This window comes from Schistosoma haematobium, chromosome 2, assembly GCF_000699445.3.
Source record: "Schistosoma haematobium chromosome 2, whole genome shotgun sequence".
NCBI lineage: Eukaryota > Metazoa > Platyhelminthes > Trematoda > Strigeidida > Schistosomatidae > Schistosoma > Schistosoma haematobium.
The window spans coordinates 15,481,652-15,505,465 of record NC_067197.1 but is presented as its reverse complement, the minus strand read 5'-3'; the positions used below and the strand labels follow the sequence as shown (position 1 = coordinate 15,505,465).

At 33.4% G+C, this 23,814-nt stretch overlaps 1 protein-coding gene across 1 annotated transcript in view; it reads left to right on the top strand.

Annotated features, from left to right (window-relative positions):
• Positions 1 to 21,774, top strand: part of DYNC1H1 (Cytoplasmic dynein 1 heavy chain 1) — a 47,875-nt gene extending 26,101 nt beyond the window's left edge. Inside the window, exons 29-47 of the mRNA XM_051214432.1 lie at positions 1,014 to 2,505; positions 2,692 to 3,024; positions 3,730 to 3,970; positions 4,869 to 5,064; positions 5,625 to 5,742; positions 6,866 to 7,081; positions 8,232 to 8,471; positions 8,595 to 8,996; positions 9,135 to 9,350; positions 10,362 to 10,685; positions 11,559 to 11,888; positions 12,012 to 12,263; positions 12,777 to 13,097; positions 13,244 to 13,618; positions 13,791 to 13,965; positions 14,910 to 15,214; positions 16,055 to 16,267; positions 17,106 to 17,386; positions 18,204 to 21,774. Of these exons, the coding sequence (XP_051067605.1) occupies positions 1,014 to 2,505; positions 2,692 to 3,024; positions 3,730 to 3,970; positions 4,869 to 5,064; positions 5,625 to 5,742; positions 6,866 to 7,081; positions 8,232 to 8,471; positions 8,595 to 8,996; positions 9,135 to 9,350; positions 10,362 to 10,685; positions 11,559 to 11,888; positions 12,012 to 12,263; positions 12,777 to 13,097; positions 13,244 to 13,618; positions 13,791 to 13,965; positions 14,910 to 15,214; positions 16,055 to 16,267; positions 17,106 to 17,386; positions 18,204 to 18,381 (6,208 nt within the window). The 3' untranslated portion in view covers positions 18,382 to 21,774. The remainder of the gene's footprint in view (positions 1 to 1,013; positions 2,506 to 2,691; positions 3,025 to 3,729; positions 3,971 to 4,868; positions 5,065 to 5,624; positions 5,743 to 6,865; positions 7,082 to 8,231; positions 8,472 to 8,594; positions 8,997 to 9,134; positions 9,351 to 10,361; positions 10,686 to 11,558; positions 11,889 to 12,011; positions 12,264 to 12,776; positions 13,098 to 13,243; positions 13,619 to 13,790; positions 13,966 to 14,909; positions 15,215 to 16,054; positions 16,268 to 17,105; positions 17,387 to 18,203) is intronic.
• Positions 21,775 to 23,814: the final 2,040 nt, after the last annotated feature.

The window sequence follows — 23,814 nt, the reverse complement described above, 5'->3', positions numbered from 1 at the left end:
GCGACTCCCTGAGTGTGTGGAGCATTGTCCTCTTCGTGACCGGAGTATAGCAGCATCTCTCCCGTAGCTAGCCTTTTCTGTCCAGCTTGGGTCCAGTGGGTTTCGCTGATTCCCAGTACTGCTAAGTTGTATCTCCTCATTTCCATTGATATTTGACTGGTCTTCCCGGTTTCCCACATTGTTCGAACGTTCCATGTACCGATAAAACTTTTTGGTGTGGTTGTTAGAAGGGGCATCGGCCTCGTGGCTTCCGAAGGAACTCGGCTTTCACCATGAAGCGTCATAATTCTTCTAAATGAAGACCTAACTCCCAGGGTAGAGTTAAAATGGTTTGGATTATTTTTTCTGGTAAGCGTTTTTTTAGCGAGTTAGTTTTCTACGGGATGGGGACGCTAACCCCATGCCCAACCCTCCTCCTTTACCCGGGCTTGGGACCGGCAGCAACCCTATAAGAGCTACAGGCGGAGTTAACTCAAGACATATCGCAACTAATTATTTTGATAGCCAAAATGCTTATAAAGTTATTTTAAAAGACAGCTTTATAAACTGAGCAATAATTTGGATTTATGCTATAAAAGCAGTTGTTTAATACAGACGCAACTAATACAATGACGAACAGTTCTCACAGGGTATGTCTCACTCATTTGATTTGTCCCGTAATTCGAAATTTTCCAACTGAAATAAATGAAAATCTGCAGTTTTTTAGTTTATGTTTCATGACTTAAAATTTCCCCATAAACTTACCTCGAATATTGTCTTTTGTTTATTCATACTTTAACGTTAGTTGAGGTTATCTACTTAAACTTATCTCACTAAATAATATTACACATTCATTACGCGTTCATTTGTATTTTGAAATGTACAATGATTCCTAAATAATTACTTTCAACGTATTTTTATTACACTAGAAACTACAATGTGTAGACTAAATGTTAATAAATAATTCATTTCTATTTACTTCAACGAGTTTTCACTCTTATATATCTTCGCTTTTTATTGTTCTTACTTCTCAGTGCATTACGTAGCCTACCAGATATGGAGGTAGTGGGCCTTAATTTCTCCAGTGCTACTACTCCAGAATTGATGTTAAAAACATTTGATCAATATTGTGAATATCGTAAAACACCAAATGGTTTAGTATTGGCACCTGTTCAACTAAATAAGTGGCTAGTATTCTTTTGTGATGAAATTAACTTGCCTAATGAAGATAAATATGGTACTCAACGTGTTATTAGTTTTCTCCGACAAATGGTTGAACATGGTGGTTTTTATCAAACTACAGATATGCAGTGGGTAAAATTTGAACGTATTCAATTTGTCGGTGCATGTAATCCACCTACTGATCCCGGTAGGAAACCACTTTCTCATCGCTTCTTACGTCATGTTCCCGTTGTATATGTTGACTATCCTGGTGAAACATCACTAAAGCAAATATATGGGACATTCAACCGTGCTATGTTACGCCTTCTTCCTTCTCTTCGTCCACAAGCTGATTCACTTACAAATGCTATGGTTGAATTTTTCTTGATGTCTCAAAAACGCTTCACACAAGATATGCAACCTCACTATGTTTACAGCCCTCGTGAATTATCACGATGGGTTAGAGGTATACATGAAGCTTTAAAACCTTTAGATAGTCTCCCATTAGAAGGTTTGGTGCGGATATGGGCTCACGAAGCGTTACGATTGTTTCAAGATCGTTTGATCGAAGAATCTGAGCGTCAGTGGACTGATATGAACATAGATGAAGTAGCGATAAAATATTTCCCTACAATAGACCGTGCGGTAGCCCTCCAACGACCAATTCTCTTTAGTAACTGGTTATCCAAGGATTATTCATCAGTGGAGCAAGGACCATTGCGTGATTATATAAAAGCACGTCTAAAAGTATTTTATGAAGAAGAATTAGATGTACCTCTGGTATTGTTTAATCAAGTTTTAGATCACGTTCTTCGTATTGACAGAGTTTTTCGTCAACCACAGGGCCATTTATTGCTCATAGGAGTCAGTGGAGCTGGTAAAACTACTCTGTCGAGGTTTGTTTCATGGATAAATGGATTAAGCGTATTCCAAGTTAAAGTGCATAATAAATATACAGCAGAGAATTTTGATGACGATTTAAGAAATGTTTTACGCAGAGCTGGTTGTAAAGGTGAAAAGATTACATTCATAATGGATGAATCAAATGTTTTGGACTCCAGTTTCCTTGAACGTATTAATACACTTCTGGCAAATGGGGAAGTTCCTGGTCTTTTTGAAGGAGATGAATTCTCAGCTTTGATGACACAATGCAAAGAAGGAGCTATACGCGAAGGACTCATGATCGACAGTCATGAAGAGTTATATAAATGGTTTACATCTCAAATATGCACTAATTTACATGTTGTTTTCACAATGAATCCATCAGCTGATGGTCTGAAAGATCGTGCCTCCACATCTCCTGCACTGTTTAATCGTTGTGTTCTCAATTGGTTTGGTGATTGGTCTTTAGAAGCTTATTATCAGGTAAATTTTCGTATCTCGGTTGTTTTTACACTAAGCATGTTTGCTCATTTGTTCAACAATGTCTTGAAGTTTTGTCGAATCTGTGAAAGAAAAGGCACTTTTGACATTAATTTTTAATTTTTATTACATAATTTATTGTTTATTTATTATGAGGTGAAAACTGTAAACTTATTCCTCATTTTTCAGGTTGGGAAAGAATTCACTATTAAAATGGACATGGAACGCCCGGACTATAAAGTTCCTGATATCATACCCTCTGTTGTTGAAGGGCTTCTTCCTGAATGTCCCTCATTCCGTGAAATGGTTTCAAACGCCTTTGTTTTTGTCCATCAAACACTGCACGAGGCTAATCTTCGTCTACAAAAACGAGGTGCTCGTACTATGTGGATTACGCCAAGACATTTCCTTGATTTTATTGCACATTTTGTAAATTTAATGCATGAAAAACGTTCAGATTTGGAAGAACAACAGTTACATTTACATATTGGATTGCAAAAAATCAAAGAAACTGTTGAACAGGTTGGAATGTTTGTATTGTATTGTTTTTGTTTTTACTCACCAGCTAAATAGTTTTTTCAACCTTATAAATTAACCAAAGGTCTCTTATATTTGTTTCCGGTTATCTTGTAGTCATTGACTTGTTATGTGTATATGTGTTACATTCTTGATCCGTCTGCAGAATAATATAATGGATAGGACTTGTCTCAATCTAGTTTATGGCCTTGATACGACAGACTATCTAGTTCAACTTTGAGGACAGTAATGCATGGGTCCAAAATGAAAATAAACGACCTTGGGGCAGAGAGACAGAAACTATTCTATCACCTGATTGCTTGATAAGCGTGAAAAAGAAAACTAGCCTGCTAAATTACTGCCCGATCTATTCCTGATTCAGATTAACAAAAAAAGATGAATGAATAAATAGTTAAAGAACACGGCCACAACGCACAAACAACTAGAAAAATACAATTATGTCCAAACCGAGCATCAGGGTAGAAAAAACGAAGTACAAAAGGTTACGTTAAACTTACAATAGTTTTAGAGTAGAAAATTATCTGACAAAGAGCCATTCATTAAACGAAAGCTCATGGTTTACGAAATAAATTAGTGACCAAACTAAATGTTAGTATTCTACAAAGTTTGAATTAATTGAACTAACGTCCTCAAAAGTGGCTTCCGTTGTTCGTCATAGCCTCCTTATTCACATTAATATGTGTCTTTCAGGTTGAAGTCATGCAGAAATCGTTAACACAAAAAAGTTTGGAATTAGAACAAATGAATAATGCAGCAAATGATAAATTAAAACAAATGGTTCAAGATCAACAGGAAGCAGAGAAAAAGAAAACTATGAGTCAAAGATTACAAGAAGAATTGACGAATCAAGAATTATACATTAATGAGAAACGTACTTTAGTTATGAATGAACTTAGTCAAGTTGAACCGGCTGTTGCAGAAGCTAAACAAGGTATGTTTATAAATGACGAATAGAAGAAACTATTTTGCTTTTTGGAAAATTTTTGAAAATTTACTGTATCAGGTTATTTCTATTATTGAATCACAGTGTAATGACAGTGATTCTTTAATTAACATTACTTTCTATATTGATGAAATTTCGTAGCCGTTACTGTGAGATTTGGTGATGAGTATTTGATAAACACTCGTAGGATTTAGTCGTTATATATCAAATAATGGAGTTGGTTAATTTTTTGTTGTCATTAGATATTGAGTTTTGTAGACATAATACTTCTACTTATAGTTTGGAAACATCTGAGGAATAAATGCCTCTGTAGAATGATGGTTTATAATATTTTGCAGATGAATGTTTCAAGTTTCCGAAAGGTTATTGTCACCTAACATTTGAGTTGATTTTCACGTTCCATCGTAATAAAAAAAAGTTTACTATTACAGAAATGACTAATATTTCTCATCCTAGCCGTCAATGCAATAAAACGTGCACAGTTGGTTGAGGTTCGTGCGCTGGGTAATCCACCCCAGCCAGTCAAATTAGCGATTGAATCCATCTGTACAATGTTGGGTGAAACTGATTTGGACTGGAAGGAATTACGTTCTTATTTAATTCGTGACAACTTTATCTCATCTATTGTGAATTTTAACGCTGAGGATATTACGTGAGTAATAAGGCTTCTTGCCGTGTTGAATCATTTCTGTCGCTATCACAAAGCCTGCAATTTTATACTTGTTGCGTTTGTGTATAAATTTACTATCCGTTATTTGCTTGCCAAGTATTATGTGTTCGTTGATGTTTTGTTTGTACATTTTAACCATTTAATTGTTCGGTCTTAAATGTTTATAAGTGTTGCATGTGCTTTCAGTTATTTGTTACTTGTTATTATTCGTCCCAGCTGTCGAGGGAATACGCAAAAGAGATATCCAAGAGATAAGAGCTATGAAAAATCCTCCTCCCGTTGTCAAAATGGCAGTGGAATCTATTTGCTTATTGCTGGGCGAAGCATCCACTGATTGGAATCAAATTTTGAAAATTCTTGTGAAAGATTCATTCGTTCCCAGCATTATCAATTTTAACACCGATGATGTAACGTAAGTTTTTATATGTTGACCACCTTTTTACAGGTCTGATATAGAAATATAATCTCTTTCCCTTAAAATTAACACATTGTTTATCAAATGCATGTTCAATCTTTGTGAATTAATAGTACTTTTAATATGAGTTCAATTGATATTCATATTTGTATTTCCTTACTTACAGATTGTTTTTTTTATTTCAACATTTTATATTATTGTACAAGATTACATGAATTATTGATCGTGTGGATTCGCATTACTGCTATAACTCAATACGGCATAATTGGATTATCTAAATTTTCATTGTGTTTTTTTATTGTTCCTGCTACCTAATTTTTATGTGTATGACATACTGTTTTTCAATGTTAAATGTTTCAATATTTTTTTGTTCAGCTTTGAAATTGTATTTTTAGTAGTATATATAAATGTGTGCTTATTTGTGTGTTTCCACAATATGTTACAAATTTACTGCCATACATTTTTTCAGCATATGGTCGATGATATGGTTGGTTTTATTTATAAATTAATTATACTACTAGCCATATCTATCTATCTATATGTATATATTTTTTTAGTGATAGTATCAGAGATACAATGAAAAAGAAGTATATCAGCAATCCTGATTATAATTTTGAGAAAGTTAACCGAGCTAGTAGTGCTTGTGGACCAATGGTGAAATGGGCTATAGCTCAGGTTAGTAGTTTTTGTGATGCTTAGATATGGTTATCGATTTTATATTTTTAAGAAAAATAATGGTATAGGTTGTTTGATATTTCTAAGATTATAGGTTATCTAGATTTGTGAACAGATGCTCTTTTTCTGATAAATATAACGATGAGTGCGTATCTCATAATCCATATCTCCGCATAACTTTTGGTGTCTTTTATTGCTTGTTAGTACTTTTAATTTGCTAATTTTTCTGCGTCTTTTGTAAAGTTGTTCTATATCAATTTGTCTCCGTTCCATACCAAGCCTTCATTTGCACTTCTGCCTTCGTTTTTGATTCCATCATTTGGGATTTTTATTGGTGTGTGTGTTAGTTGCTGCTTTATCTAGTTCGTAGTACATAAATTATCATAGGCCGTGTCAAAACAGATCGGAAGACATAACATATGTTTAATTAGTTAAGAAGCGAGCCTATAAATAAAACTACTAGCATAAAAATCTTCGTGTGTTCGGGAATGTTAATTGCAGATAAATGTGTAGATTCCTTGTTAGACAGAAACAAGCGTTGCAATCGAGTTACATAAAAGTATTCAGCTTCGACTTATTTCTCTCGTTAGCAATACATAAAGAAAAAAGTCAATAAAATGGGAAGCTATTAAATAAATAAAAAGAATATTGGTCAAGAACGGAAAATCAAAGATAATTATTAATGTGTTTAAGAATTTATTCATGTTTTTGCGGTTCAAGTAGCCAGAATTTTTGTAGAGTGTTTTGTCATCTTGGAAAATGTTGTCAACGTGGAAGTCTCGTTCTACGCCGCAATTTCAGGCGACATTAAGTTTGGTCAAAAGCGGATAACAATATCCTACCATTTGTGCGTAATGTTACTCTGTAGTTTATGTTACTTTATATGTAATGCAGGTTCGTTCATCTAGTTACCCATTCTGGCACATTTGAGAAGTTACTCACTAATATCGGACATAACGTCAATATTGTCAGCCTGGTTTCATCGTTAACCTTCTTGGTATCAATGTAGCACACACAAATTGTTTTATTAGTCACGGAAGTGCGTCATTTTGTACGTAAAGCATCAGATAAACATGTGACCTAAAAGGTGTCCTGAAATAACGTATTTATTTTTCTTTTCAAGATAAACTATGCGGATATATTGAAGAAAGTTGAACCACTTCGAAATGAATTGAAAACATTAGAGGCTGCTGCAACTACAAATAAAGAGGAGGCGAAAAATAATGAAGTTACGATTGCAGCGTTAGAGAAAAGCATTGCTAAATACAAAGAAGAATACGCAGTTCTAATCAGTCAAGCTCAAGCGATTAAGTCAGATTTGGCTACTGTGGAAGCAAAGGTATATATATATATATGTATATCACTGAGATTTTGTTTGAATTGATACATTTTGTTATTTATATCTTCGCCCTCATTCTTCTTTTCTTAGTTTATAGTTTTGAAACTGTTATGTTACAAGGCGTCCGATTCTGTTGTTGGTACTCAGGTTTCCTGTACATAAGCCCAACCGGCTACTTGATTAACGAGGTCAAGAGTGAGAAAAAAGCTTTACTGATTAAAACCGAGTCGAAGATGTTTGTATATATATATATATATATATATATTCGGACCAGTAGTGTCTCATTTTTTTGAGAAGGTAGCCATATCTTGGCCAACCGTTTGCAGCTGTCATTTTATAGATGTCACTGTATCACTTTACCCTCCTGAAAGAAATGTTTGGCTTTTTGGTTTCAACTGTAGCGATTGAAGTGGGCTCAAATCAAATGTATTTTTCTTCAGTTTCGAAAACAGTGCTCAAGTTTAATTCATTTGTATTGGTTGTTTGAATCTTATTGACTAATTAAACTGTATGTTTTGGCATATGTGGATGCTACGCGGATTGCCTCTGTACTTCCATTACGTCACAGGCGTTATAAACAGAAATGAGTAGTGATTAGCAGTGGATTTCGAATTTTAAATTCAATTCACACGCATCGTAGTCAAATAAACAAGGAAAAAAAATACATTATTAGTTAGAGATAACATTGACAAAAAAATCAAAATGTATTATCACAGTATATGAAATCAGTTTTTGTTTATACTGAAATAAATCAAACACATTCTTATTGTATATTGGAAAGTGAGTTCAAAAGTAGTGATTTTGTCCCACTTTGCAGTTTTATTGATACACTTTATAAATCTGATATACAATCTTACGTATTAAGGCATTACGGCAAGTGTAAACTTCTAAAAAAATAGGACAAACCTCTTGAAGTTGTTTCTTTGTATGAAGATTCACTAGTTTGCCATAGGACTGTCGGGAAATAAAGCAACTACTTACTGTTCTCAGAGACGTTTAGGAATTGTAAAAGCACACTATTTGTTTTTACCGATCTTTTGTGATAGTAAATGTCATTAAATTGCGTCTCCTATTCTTAAATTTTATTTTCCAAATATTCATTTCTGACCAATTTATGGTGTTTTTTAATAAAAAATTTCCGTAATTTTAGGTTGCACGTTCTGTTGCATTGATTAAGTCGTTGAGTAACGAACGAGCTCGTTGGGAAAGTAGTTCTGAAACTTTTAAATCTCAAATGTCCACTATATTCGGTGATTGTTTACTTTCTGCAGCATTTATGGCTTATGCTGGTTATTTTGATCAACATTTTCGTTCACGCTTATTTGCCACGTGGTGTCAGCATTTACAATCTGTTGGTATCCATTTCCGTAATGATCTGGCTCTAGTGGAGGTTAGTTCCTTATATTTGATAGAAAAAATATATTCCAAATATGCCTTGTATGAGTATTTATTACTTTTAAGATCTAGTGAATTCACCACTGTTGTATAACCAAAATTTTGTTGCTTTTCTCAGTACCTATCCAATCCAGATGAACGACTCAGATGGCAGGCCAATGCTCTTCCTGATGATGAATTGTGTGTCGAGAATGCTATAATACTACGACGCTTTAATAGATATCCATTGATAATCGATCCGAGTGGTCAGGCGACTGAGTTTTTGGTAAATGAATATAAATCCAAGAAGATTATGAAAACATCCTTCCTTGATGACGCTTTCCGTAAAACTTTGGAATCTGCCTTAAGATTCGGTACACCGCTTCTCGTTCAAGATGTAGAATCGTACGACTCTATTTTAAACCCGGTGCTCAATCGAGAAGTTCGTAGAACCGGCGGCCGAACTCTGATTACCATTGGAGATCAAGACATTGATCTATCACCAACGTTTCGTATTTTCTTATCTACAAGAGATCCCTCTGTAAGTCATTACCAAAAATGTTTTAAGTTTTCTTATAACTTGATACAATACTAATAATATATTGTTTAATTATTATGCCGCTACATTTTATAGTTTTAGCCAATTACACAGTTAAATTTGACTCTTTTTTTAATACAGGTCGATTTCCCTGCTGATGTTTGTTCTCGTGTGACCTTCGTGAATTTCACCGTCACACGTGGAAGTTTACAAAGTCAATGTCTTAATGCAGCTCTTAAAGCTGAACGTCCTGATGTGGATGCGAAAAGATCAGATTTATTAAAAATGCAAGGAGAATTTCAACTTAAATTACGTCATTTGGAGAAAGATCTATTACAGTCGTTAAATGAAGCCAAGGTACTTTTCATTGTGTTATTTTTTTAAAGACTTGAATTACTTTTTTAAATGTATATAATTACTGACGATTGTGAGATATCAACTATACGTCATCTTTTCACACTTTCATAGTCATTTCACTTTGTTACTCCATTGTTCACAGATAAATAATTACAATAACGTGAACTTATCTGAGACCGTATACTTAGTTTCATGCTAAAACTATTTCTACGTAATATGCTTTTCTCTTTTATGATCAGTCACTGTTTTGTAATGTTATTTATTTAATCAACTGTAATTCCTTTATTTCTAGCTTACCAGCGTTTATATCCTTTTTTAAAATTACCCTTTTTTATCCTTTATTTCACTCATATGTATCATGCTTGCCTTACAGATTCATCTATTTCATATCCTATTGCATTATTTTTTGGTTACTTTAATTAGCTATTGAAGTTTATTGAAAATATATCCCAGTTTAAGAAATAAATATTAAGACCTATCATCTACCAAGGCTCTTGGTGCCTGTTTAGTTCCACCAAATTATGTAGCTGTGTTAGACAAGTTCTAAAACACTCTAGACGGTGTCTAAATTATTTAAAACCCAATAAGTATGAATTTCTGTCTTGTATACTATATAGATATAAAACTGTGAAGAAAGGTGTGGTTACTGGCTTTCCAGTTAATTTCTAATAATCAAACCTTACTGCTTGTGTTTTTCTGTTTGGATAGCCGTCTACGATCATCCACAAAGTGAGAATTGATCACATGAATCGATATTTGACTACTTATAATGTTTGTTTTCTTCTAATTTGTCTTTCTGTTCATTGAAAAACTTTTCAATATGACATGAATAATGCTTAGCGAACAACTCTAAAGTAAAGTTTATTCTTAGGTATATAATCTAGTAAACAATTTTTAAGTCAAATCTTTTTTAAGTGAACAATTTTCAATATGTAAGTCAGAATTTTCTTGTCCAACGAAATGCTACTATTCTATCTACTAATATCACTTTACATAATGTGTTTTTTTCAGGGCAATTTGTTAGATGATGACAAAATTATTACACATTTGGAGACACTTAAGCAAGAAGCTGGGGAAGTAGCTAAAAAAGTTGAAGAAACTGATGTTATCATGAAAGAAGTCGAATCTGTATCACAGCAATATGTAGCTCTTGCACAATCATGTTCAAGTATTTATTTCACTCTACAAGCAATGAATCAAGTACATTTCCTTTATCAGTACTCATTACAATTTCTATTGGATATATTCAATTGTGTATTAACTCAGAATGTTCGATTGAAAGATGTAAAAGATTGTGCTCAACGTTTACAAATTATAACAAAAGATTTATTCCAGGTGTGTATTTTATTTTTCATGAGATTTACATTTTGTTTGTCTACGTTCTAAATCTTTGAACTGTACTGGTCGAAGTTCATATCGCTATCTTATTTAGTCTCTATATATCTCCTCATAATATCGGCTCATCTTTTAGACGTAGACATCCTAGGATCTGGGACAAATTCTCATCAGTATTTAGACAGATAATTAACAATATGCGAAGTAAATGAATCAAAATAATTACACCAGTAGTAGTGGGAAACTAAATATAACAGTGTTAAGGCATTGTGCATTAATCTGCTTAATATTTTAACTAATTGACTCATTTAACCAGTTATTCAAGTATGAACCACACTCCAAGGCTAATAAGACTCTTCGGTTTCCCAAAGTGGACGAGGTGGAACAGGGTTCGAACTTAGAACCGGAAGTCGAACTACTATACCACAGATTCAGTTCAACATTTAGAATAGGGTGAAAAAATGCATCTCCATCACTTCCATATATTTTGAACTTCGCCATCTAAAGTTCATAAATCACGGTAAATGATTTCTCAAATCTTCAAACAGTTAATCTTGTATCTTCTGAAGTTGATTTGATTAATTGTCATTGACTTCATCAATTAGTTCCATGTTTGGTTTTTAATTGTTATTTATGTTAGGAATTTAACTCTATTTTAGTTTTCATCTTGTTAGTTTCTACCGATTATTTATACAACTTGAACTAGTATATCATTAGCTTTCAGTGACGGTAAATATGATAGATATGACGTGAATTCTTTTTCAAATCGTACGGTAATTGTTGCGACCTATTTAAAATTTTATAATCTTCACTTGTTTGGGAAATTTCAAACAAATAATATCATTAATTACTTATTCATTTCTCTAATTATAGGTAACTTATAATCGTATTGCAAGGGGAATGCTATATAAAGATCAAATTACCTTATCTGTCTTATTGGCACGTATATTTATTAAAGGACAAGTCAGTGGTATACCTAATATTCAACAAAATGGACTAGAATCTGAATTTACATGTTTCCTTCATGGACAAGAAACACTTAAGAAGGGAGGTGATAATTCGACTAGTGATAATGATACTTCATATTTAGGGAATAAAGGTCAATGCTTGAAAGCAAAGCTTAATGCCTTTAAAAATCTAGATAAATTGATTTCCCAAAAAAGTGATATATTTAAATCTTGGTTGGAAAGTGTTTCACCAGAAGTAAGTACATTTTAAAAATTCATATTTGCAGATTACTTATCATATGATTTATATAAGTTTAATTAGTATTTTATTAAAATAAAACATGTTCTAAATATAATTAATTTATATTGTCTTCTACAGGCAGATGTTCCTGAATTGTGGGAAGCACCCAACTCACCAAATGATTGGTTTGGAGTTGTACGTAACCAGCTGTATAGTCTACTTCTTATTCAAGCTTTCCGTCCTGATCGCATTCTTGCTGCTGCCCATCTTTTTGTCATCACATGTTTTGGACAAAACTTTATGGAGTCGGCTCGTGGTCATTTAGAATTAATGTCAATTGTGGAGCATGAAATCCGAGCTAATATACCAGTTTTATTGTGTGCTGCACAAGTGAGTTATTGATTTTATATGAAGAAATGGGTGAATCATTCCCGTTAATTCATTACTCAAAAATACAGTATAACAGATGAAAGCGTAGTTGCTAACATCCTTTCAAAAACCTAGATAATTAGGACATGCGATTTAGCTTTCACTTTTATTATACTTGTTGGTTTGAAGATAGCCGTTCATGTTAAAATAACGTCAGTTTGAAAATTAATTGATATTGGTTTCATCCTAACCTATAACTACTTTTTAATGAGACTCATTGTCAGTCAACCATCTTTGTTCTTGAACTGTAATTTAAAAAATTTATTTCATATCCTCTTATCTTCTAATATTTATGTGAACTTGATAAATTTCACTCTACAGTGGATTTTAATTTGACATGAGGACATCTAAACGTCCATACGATACTACTATCTGATTAATTGATACATGGTTATTTATTATGCTTACATACGTGGTATTTGTCAACTTATCAATTGTTCAGATTTATATTTTTATCTTGTTTTTGTTTTAAAGGGTTTCGATCCAAGTGGTCGAGTGGAAGATCTAGCAAATGAACACAACAAACAACTAACAAGTATAGCTATTGGGTCTGCTGAAGGTTTCTCACAGGCTGATAAAGCAATCAATTCTGCAGCAAAAAGTGGAAAATGGGTTATGTTGAAAAATGTTCATTTGGCCTCTGGATGGTTGGTACAAATGGAGAAGAAGCTTCATAGTGTACAACCTCATCCAAACTTCCGACTATTCCTTACAATGGAAATAAATCCCAAGCTACCCGTAAATGTACTACGTTCTGGCCGTGTTTTAGTGTTTGAACCGCCACCTGGTATTAAGGTCAGTTATATATTTTCTTGTTATTTATGGTTGTTGATTCATTTATTCCGTATATTTATAGCAATATACTTGTTCCGTTTTATGTATTATCGGTTATATTGGCACATTGGAATGTAATAATATTTGTGTTTTATTCAATACTCCAGGCAAGTCTTTTACGGACATTTGCTAACGTTCCTGCCAGTCGGATTTCTCGTGCGCCTGCTGAAAGAGCTCGCCTTTACTTCCTACTCGCTTGGTTTAATGCTGTGGTACAAGAACGATTACGTTATGTTCCTTTAGGTTGGTCTAAACGATACGAATTTAATGAATCTGATCTCAAAGTTGCTTGTGATACCATTGATACTTGGGTTGACATGGCAGCATTAGGACGTTCGAATTTATCACCTGATAAAGTACCATGGTCTGCATTACGTACGTTATTAGGACAATGTATTTATGGTGGTAAAATTGATAATCTCTTCGATCAGCGTTTATTGGAAACTTTCCTCAGTGTTTTGTTTACAGAATCTAGCTTTGAAGTAAGTCACTATTTATATATTTTCTAAATGTTACCCTTAATTTTATTTGTTTTTTTATGTATTTAAACATACCTACATATAAAACAATGTTCTACATTTCAGTGGATTTTACACTATGGTATTAAATGGATTCTGTTTTCATTATATTATATAATTTATTTATGTTTTGTAGCACGATTTCCCTCTTGTTCGGAATGTCGATGGACAAGTAGGTAAAAATATCGTGACACCAGATGGCAGTTCACGCGATGAGCTCTTATCATGGATTTCAAAGTTACCTGATGTTCAAACTCCTTCTTGGCTTGGTTTACCGAACAATGCAGAGAAAGTGCTTCTAACTAATTTAGGTAAGTTAGTATACAGTTTTTTTTTATAGAAAATCTGAGATTGTTTGTTGAAAGGACTAAAATTATTGATTCTATTTTTATTTCTCATAAGATTAAAATAAAAAGAAGCCCTTGTAATCAGTCGGAATTCACATTTTTTTATGGTGACTTGGCTTATGTAATTGTATCTATGGCTTAATTTAAATACAGCATAAAAAATATTTGTTTTAAGCAGAACGACTAAAATTTCTTTCAGTATTTAATTTTTGTATAGTATTCAGTTTTCGCAAATATTTAAAGAGAACCAATACTTTCTAAATATTCTTTGTAGTCAGAATGGGTTTTGTGGAGTTTTTTTAGAAGTTTCACAGGTTGAAATCATGAGTCAATTGAAGCTAGACCACCATGGAAAACCTCGAAACACTGGACGGCCGTTTCATCCTAGTATGGGACTCCCATACTAGGATGAAACGGCCGTCCAGTGCTTCGAGGTTTTCCATGGTGGTCTATTCTTTATAGGTTAAATTTACCAGAATTAGTTTTGGGTAATGTATGAAGAACATCAATTCTATTGATATAATTCATGAATAAATTATTCATCAGATTGAAAATAACCTAAAATTCTAATTTAGAGAAAAAAATTTTCGCCTCAATTTCGCTTCCTTAATAAATTTATTTTCTTGACTTTCTTCAAAATTAAATGAAGTTTTCAGAGTTCTTTTTTGTTGTTGATTTTCATTTAATTACTCTTGAAGAAGTAATTGAACTTGACCAAGTTTCGGATGGATTTTCACAGTTTGGTCTTGTTTGTTTGATTTTAAAAAAAATTGAACACACTTTTATGTTGTTGTGTTTGCCTGTTTTATTAACAAAATACTTTTTTTTAAAATACAATACATATAAGATGTGCATCTTGCTAGTTTTAGTTAGTAATTTGAAAACTTGAATTGTTTTCCAATTTTTAGGAAGTGAAATGATTAGTAACCTCTTGAAGCTACAGGAAGCTATCAGTGATGATGACTCAATTGTTGTAAGCACTGGATTAGATCGTAAAAAGTCTGTAGTGGATACTGACACTCGACCTTTGTGGATGCGTCAACTTTTAACTAGTGCTACAACTTGGCTTTCGCTTTTACCGGATGCTTTAAAACCGTTGATGCGTACACCTGAAAATTTACGTGATCCACTTTATCGATTTTTTGAAAGGGAAGTTAATACTGGTTGTAATCTTTTAACAACAGTTCGAGGAGATCTTAGTGTTGTTATTGCTGTAAGTATTGAGTGAATTACTTTGTTTTGGCTTTTCTTTGTGTTTCTAAGTATATTTCTCACTAGAAACACTCTCATATGAGTTGTTTTCCATTTTTCTGTTCACTATGTTTTTTAGGGGGCAGCAAAATAATGAAATTATTATTTAATAACTGTATAAATGTTTTTATCCTGATATTTAGAGTTTCGAGGTATCGAGTGGACAACATATAAGCGACTATCAACTTAGATCTACAAAAACACGACATTTCCTAATTAACTTCTAGATTTTTCTGGATATTTCTACTTCAACACGTTATAAGCTTTTTGAAATTCCGTATTATGTTCACTTTTCTTATCATTCGATACATTAGAGTTTCCGATATCTAAGTGTTGAGATGGAATTTTAATCTTGTAATGTTTTTTTGTTTGTCGTTCAGAACATATGTGCCATTGTGATATTTATCAGTGTAATGTGCATCAGTCCTGGTCTTGTAAATCTGTAGCTGTAAGGATATGTGCAACACTGTACTACCTTGATGCTTAGATTCAGTAAAATTCTGTTCTCGTTTCATGACTTGTAATAAACTCCTGTAAAAATTCGAAGAATTTGTAAATTAATTAAAATAGTATATTCTATGACTCAGTATTTGATCCTCAACGTTTATCGAATGAAAGTGATTTATTTAGTATTTTTCGCTATAACTTAGGTATTGGTATGTTAGAAAGTAACATTGAGCGAATAAATTTTAACGCTCGAATAAAATAAATTTTACGTCCAATAAACTTTGGTTCAAAAGAAATTGTTTAAAATTATGATTACTATGTTTGATAATAATTCGATTTCGTACACACCATACAGGTATGTGCTGGTGAACGAAAACCAACAAATCATCATCGGCTTCTGATGTCTGACTTAACAAAAGGAATCATTCCAAAAGATTGGCGCCGTTACACTTTCCCTGAAGGTCTAACTGTCATACAATGGATAAATGACTTTGTGTCTCGTTTAAGACAATTACTATTAGTAACTGAAACATCTTCGAATGGGGTCGCTGGTCTGAGAGATATTCAGGTTTGTTTCACATGCTCTTAGCAGATTATTAGTTAATTAAATTATTTAGTTAAAATTCATCTTAAGTGTTACAGTTTTTGTTAATTCATTGACCTTAGCTTCAATAACATGAATGTGTTAATTGTTTGCCTTTTGAATTAGACTTACGCGTTTATATACAAGGCTACACATTCACAGTCACTTTAATTCTAGTTTAATCAGTTATTTACAAATAAATTCCCTGTTTTATCACTTTTCATGTACAGGTTAATTTATGATTCGGATTTTTCTCTGAAATACATCTATAAGTTACGTTTTCATATTTAATTAAACAGGATTTATGAAGCAGTGCCTTATAGGTTAAAACACGTTTTTTGAGCCAAATATTTTACGAATGCTAGTTCAGACTACTTGGCTTTTCAAAACGATTTCGGTGAGAAGGGTAACTCAAGTTTGGAAATTAATAGTTTTATTACTGATTCATTGGTTAGCGATTAGATCATTTGTAAAGTTCTAGATTCTTTCACGTTTCGTTAACACGTTTTAACGCATAAAATTCGAAGCAGATAAAAATAATGAATATATGTTTTGCTTAACTTAAAAGTACTTGAACCGAATTTTCAACTAATAGTACAATAAAACAATATCTGCTGAATTTCATTTTGTTTTAACAAAAGTCTCAAAAAGATCTTGTAAAGAAGTATTTTCCTTTAGAATTTACTCTATCCTATTTAATTCTTTAATATGTTGTATATAATATTTTTTTATTGGTGTTCATATGTTAAAATTATCTAACATTTCAGATATGAGTTATTTAACTTTTTCCGATAGTTTTCTATAAAAATGTACATTTTTTCAGGTTTGGTTAGGTGGACTTTTTATGCCTGAAGCTTACATTACAGCTACTAGACAATTCGTTGCTCAATCTAATGGCTGGGCTCTTGAAGAATTATACCTAGATGTAGAACTTGTAATCGTAGGAAAAGGTAAGAAACCACCTCAACTTCCTTCATCAAATTCTGGAGCGTTTGTTGTTCGAGATTTATGGTTAATGGGTGCAGAACCGTTGAATGCAACTACAATTCAATTATCAGGTTCCATTTCAGTTGAACTCCCAGTTACAGTATTAAAGTGGATCAAGTAAGTTATTTAATTAAATGACAATTATTTCATCAATTTATTCCGTTCGTGAAACACCAGTACGTTTTTTACGGTTATCGGTGTGTTTGATATGCTCGTAACTGGAACAGCCGAGCATCTTTGTATTAAAGTTAAACACTAGAAAACTAAACGGTTCTAATGTTTACTGAATTACTAGTGTTTCCCATCAGTATATGTTTTTGATTATATGATTCCTTGAGACATTCATAATGTGCTATTTCACGAAAATATTAATAAATCTCTGGTACAAATTCCCCTCCTCGAAATTAAACGATAACTTATCAATACCTTATAACATATTTGAAATGATTCTACATAATTTCAATATGGTCTATGTAAGTTAATGTTTATCCAAGGGAACTGACAGAAGAATTCTATGAACTTGGAGTCTATTACCGCAGAATCGATGAGCCGTTACAGTTTAATATTTTCGGACCAAAATAATCTAATGTACTGAGCCAATCAAACATCGGTTCACTGTTAGTCACACTCGATTAGCCAAGGCATGTTTTTTTAAAAAAAATATAGCACACACCGTTGGTTGAGAAATGTGGCTTTAATTTGTAAGGGATATATATAAGGCTTCCTTCTCATTCAAGTTTTCGGCCGTGCTTGGATGTGGCAAGCTCGTTTATCAGTTTCAGAATCAGACACATTATAACCTAGAAAAAAATTTGTGTATGGTTTTATGTTACCGTCTCATGAATATAATAGGAATGATGGTTATAGTTTTTCACGAAGTGATTAATTAATGAATATAACTTTATGTATACTTTATTTTCCGAATATTTTACAGATTATCTAATGATGAACGAGTTGAACGATTCTTAGAGAAAGAAGGTAATGTACGATTACCAGTTTATATGAACGGTTCACGTAATGTTGTACTATTCACCTTACAAATGATGTCCTCTGAATCATCTAATCGTTTCTACGAACGTGGTGTTGCTTTTCTTGCATCATCTCTTGCCTGAATTGTATAATCTCATAGTAAATTAAGGGAACGGGAAAAAAGAATGATTTTTCATTTTCTAACTATTATTGGCGTTTACTGTTACGAATAAAATACAAAAAGAGAACTAGTGCTTTATCATTATTTTGCGCCAATGTATTCATTAATAAAAAAAGATGTAGATCATTTCATAAAATGATCAGATTGTTTTATGTTGTTGAATTATCCTATTATTTTTTAGTATTTTATGAGTTTCTGTTCCTTTCAAACTTTTTTTTGTCTCAACTCTTGTCTGCCTGTTTGTCTAGTGATTTGACTTTCTACATATCTATCAATGGTTTACCGGTCACTATTCTGCTGCACTAGATTGTTTAATTCTAATTGTCATGTGTTTATTTATTTAAAGGGGGTTTTTATGATCTCTTTTCTGTGTTTTGTCTAGTTTATAACAATATTTCCTCTTTTATTTTCTATGACTTACAAAGGACGGTAACATTTATGCATCATTCTGTTTTTAGGCGTTGTTTATTATTATTATTATTATTATTATTATTATTATTATTATTATTTACCTGTTTCACCTTCTACTTGTTACTATTTTGGTGATCAGGTCGCTGTCTTGTACTTACTTCTTTTGGATCTCTATCCTTTTATATACACACATAACATCTATTCTTGTTAATTTAATATCCAGTATTATCAAGGTTGATTTTAATAACTTTTTGTTGTAAGTGATGTATGTCTGAATTTGTTATCGGAATCTCGCTAAATAGTAATCAAGACTATTCTCTGGTACTTAGTCTATTCATTCAATCATGCTATTCACTGTAGCTACATCATTAACTATTTCCTATTAATAATCATAAGGCAGTCTCCAGAATGTTTTAGGTTCTATATGCAGCTTGAGTTCTTTAACGCCATAATTCAATGTTAGGTGAAGCATAAGTTTCTCAGGTGCTTCAGATACACTTCGCTATTGACTACTTGGCTACAATAAAAGAAATAGAGATTCCACATAGGAAGTTAGTTGTAATCAATGTTCATGTTTCTTGTCCCATTCTAGTTCATTTATCCAAAGATTTTTTGTAGATCTATATTCTGTATAGTAACCAAAATTGTTAATGGTATACAAAGGCTATAGCGCACAGAAGAATATAAAAATACGAAATTTAAGTGGAAAACTGAATATATAAATATGTAATCGATAATTGAGTAGCAGTGTTTATCTAAAAAAATTACATAGGTGTCTATTCTTTTAAAAATACTAGCAACTCAGAACTAAAGAAGAAGATAAACCGAGATAATTTTTACAGTAAAGTGATGATTATGTTAAACATTTGCATTGGGGACATCGATTGTCGGACTAGGCAATTGTTATGACTGGTGGTCGACTGTTATGACTGCGTGACCAATTGTTATATCTGTTCGTCGCTAATTGTTTTGTCGGAGTCGCTTATTACCTGTAAAACGAAGAACCACTTCATCTCTCATGACGCAAAGTAAGAACGCCATGACTAGTACGAGTGAATATTCATTAACTCCAAACATGACGACGACCCTAGTCGAAAATACATTCATTTCTATATTGACTGTACACCCATTTTGCATAATGGGTGCTATAACAATAATTGCTATAGGATCATGTATATGAAAAATGTCCCGAGTTATAATAAACCACTTGCCTCGTGTCATACTGAGCATAGTTCATGTTAATTTTTAATAGAAGAATGTCGTTTGTTATACCGAATAAAATATCACACTAGGAAACAGAAACAAATACTACACTGAGTAGTCATCACATTGAAGTAACAACGGTAGTAATGTTGACCAAAAATCACAATGAGTAAAAGAATGTAATTCTACGTTTTAATTCTATCATATCGGTATTAATGCTTGATTTTTGTAAATGTATTTTAACATTTTCTGGTTTGCTACATGGTCATGAGAGTTTATTGAAGAGATAGGAAAAGGAGTTTATTTATTTGATCACATAAAGATTGGTACAAGGGGGCACCAAATACGTATGTGCCACTCAACAATCAGGTTGTAAAGAGATATAAAATGTAAAGTCAGTATAGTAAAAAAGAATAACAATGAACAGAGGTTAATATATGAGAATGAATTACTACTAATAATAATAGTAATGAGGGAAGCAGTTCAGTTAGGCAAAATATAACCAGAAACAGTTCTTTCAGTTAAGGAAGCTACTTCCACTTTTATGGTGAAGGTTACGGCAGGAAATCAGCCTGTTCCTCTCTAGTCAATCTTTTTCGAGTTCTGGACAATCTACGAAGTATGACGGAAGCCAATAGTTTGGACTCAATCGGAAGTAGACTTGCCCCTCGATATTGTTACAGAAACGAAATGAGACCTTTTCAAAGATAGGAACAACTATCAACTCGTTCTATGATGTTGGAACACTCCAACTGACAGTCAGTTTCTCAACCAGGAGGTCGCCACCATCTTTAAGACGGGTCGGAGGTCAGTCATCACTGGCCATGGACGGTAGGACAGTTTGATCGATGTTTCCTGGGCAGCAGACCAGTTGAGCTGCTCCTCGAAAAACTGCCCATCGTCCAAGACGTCGGTAGATGTTATTAATCAGTATCCCATCATCTTTACAGATTGTTCCACTCACACCAGACTTTTTGATGCCAGTGACTCGGATGAGTTGAAAGAGGGGCAGCTGCTGTTTCTAACTCGTTAGCACGCTTCGACCACCAGGCTTCTTTGTCCTTAAGGAAGCTTTGCACAATTTCATCGTTTAACGATCTTCGTTTATGATCAAACTCTCAGTGACAATCACAAAGTAGTTAGTTTAACTCATGTAGTGTCTAGACCGTTAGCTTTAACAATACATGAACGTCTAACTAGAGCTCGTAAAGAGGGGACCCGAGTAAACCATGCTGTTTTCAGACCTGGACGTGGATGTACTGGACAAATATTGTGCAGCAATTCACTCTAATTTATGGATTTGGAACGTGGCTTTTAAGAGTAGAAGATATTCATGGGTTACTGGTACTCGATCACAAGAGTTTGCGAAACATCGCTCATGTATTTTGTGACGATGGAGTAAGCAATGAATGGGTTGGGAATGGAGTTCAAGGTAAAGATGGGTAATTGACTGATGAGGTAGTAAATATTCATCAACCGAGGTGGTTGGGATGTGTTACGTACGCTCAACCACCGCTTACCTCGACCGGCTATGTTTTCTGTAGTAGTTAAGAAAGGTACGGGCGGCCAAACCAAAACATGACACCAGTCCGTCAAATCTCTGACAATTGGGTTTAACCGTATTCATGGGTGTAGAATAGCTGGTTAAGGTCCACGTGACTGTCACAACTACTGTTTAGAGACTTTGACATGGCTCAAAATCTTTTGCGATGGTATGGGTTTATCCATTCTTCGTTTTCGCCCAAATCCTGAGATTCTAAATTCCTCATAACTGATTTTGTTTACAGTTCGTTAATTTTTCTTTTCGAGTAGTATCTTCAATGCATAATCTTTCCTATTACCGTTGATACTATTATTACCTCTGCTCTTCTTGGATTTGGGCTGAGAACTTAATCTCTCTGTGTTAAAGTGTTATGGTAACTTGAACCGCTATACATGCATACAGGTTCTACGTTGTAACTGACTGACTGAACGAACATGTGTCATAGTAAGAAACGGAACAGAGATTTAAAAGAGAACCGCTCACTTAGAGAATACAGAAGATGAAGAAGAAAAAACCAGCACATGTCAATAAATGACAGGTAAAACATGAGGAGCTGTTAGGACCATGCTAAACTAGGGGATTGGATATACCGCTTATAAACACAAAGTCAAGTCTAGAATTGATGAAACGTCAGAGCCTTCGCTGCACCCAAGTTTCCTTTTCAGATTCTTTTCCAACCAGTTCGTCTAACTTTGAATAATTTCAAATGAGGATTTCGGTAGACATTAATGACCAGAATTGACTCTATGTTCAAAGATCTTTGTATTAACTGATTCGCATCCACCCTTCGGTAACCATGCTGGATAGTGCTTAGATGTGCATTTGGAAAAAGCACGCTTTGTGCGGTTAACATAATAAACTTCATCGGAGCAAATAATCTAGTAGATACACAGCAAAGTGGCTGTTTATTCTTAAAAAGCCTTCTTTGAAGATCTAGATAGTCAGTTTCTCGAGATCTTTAGTAGTTTACCTCCTCTGAAATCGATTTTCATGGACATTTTTGGTACTGTAGGGGTGTCCTTCAACTTGAGCACTTGGGCTTCAGACTACTGTCAATGGATCTAGAATTAGATCCATATTCCATAAGCATTTGCCGGATCTCGTCTAGTCGTACGATGATCCTATCTTCGGTACAGATTCTTCTAGCTCACAAAGACAGTCAGTGCGTCGGATTTATCTTCTTACTCAGTGGGGTCAAAGTTCGGAGTTCGGTATATTATCCATTCTACGTTGACTTTCTTTAGGTCGATATTTGTAGAGAACTATCCAGTCTTCTAGAAGAAACATTGAGGAAGTGGAATTCTCATTTTAAGTTGACCTCGGTGATAGTGTAGTACATATTATTTTCCTTTAGTATTTTATTCAAATCAGTAGTTTTACCATAGATAATGAACGTACTTCAGTAAATGACGCAACAATCTATTTTTGTTATGGATAACTGTATGTAGTAATGAACGATTGTACAACTCTCTTACGTGCTATCGTCACAAAGAAAATTTTCTTCGCTGAAACGTTCTCATTTTGTATAATCCGAGATTATTATTTATTTGGCGTACAAACGTGAACATAACCATATATCTTTACTCTATTGGCCATGTTTCCCTTATTCTGCTAGTTCTTTTTCTTACAACCTTCAATTTTTATCTTCACAACTGTGCAACTCCAAATGGTTGATAATACATAAACTAACAATTCAATGAAGTCTCCGATTTTTAGTTTATTTATTATTTGTAAAATGTAGTGCTGTTTTTTTCTCGTTGATATTTAAGACTGAATTTGATGCCACAATACTAGCTGTAGTTAGAAGTTTATCCAACAGCTTAGTTGAAAATGGATTGACAATTGGTTGGCTCCTATCTTAGTTTGAGCATTAACACTTGAATGCATATAGATTTAGTCAATAAGTTCCAAGTAGGAATCCTGAAGGGAAGCGGAAAAGAGGAAGGCCTAAGAACACATTACGTTGGGAAATAGAAAAGGATGAATAACAATTAGAAAGAGCTTGAAAGGACTGCTCAGGACTGGGTTGGATGAAGAGTGCTGGTGGGCGGCCTATGTTCCTTCACGAGGAGTAACAGGCGTAAGTAAGTAAGTACAAGTTTAATATGATTTGAAAATTTTCTTGTCACCTAATAAGTAAATACAAAAATATTAATTTTTTTTAAATGGAGTTATATTGATATGAATAAGAAAACTATTGAATTGATTTTATCACATGCTCTTTTGTAAGTCAATCAC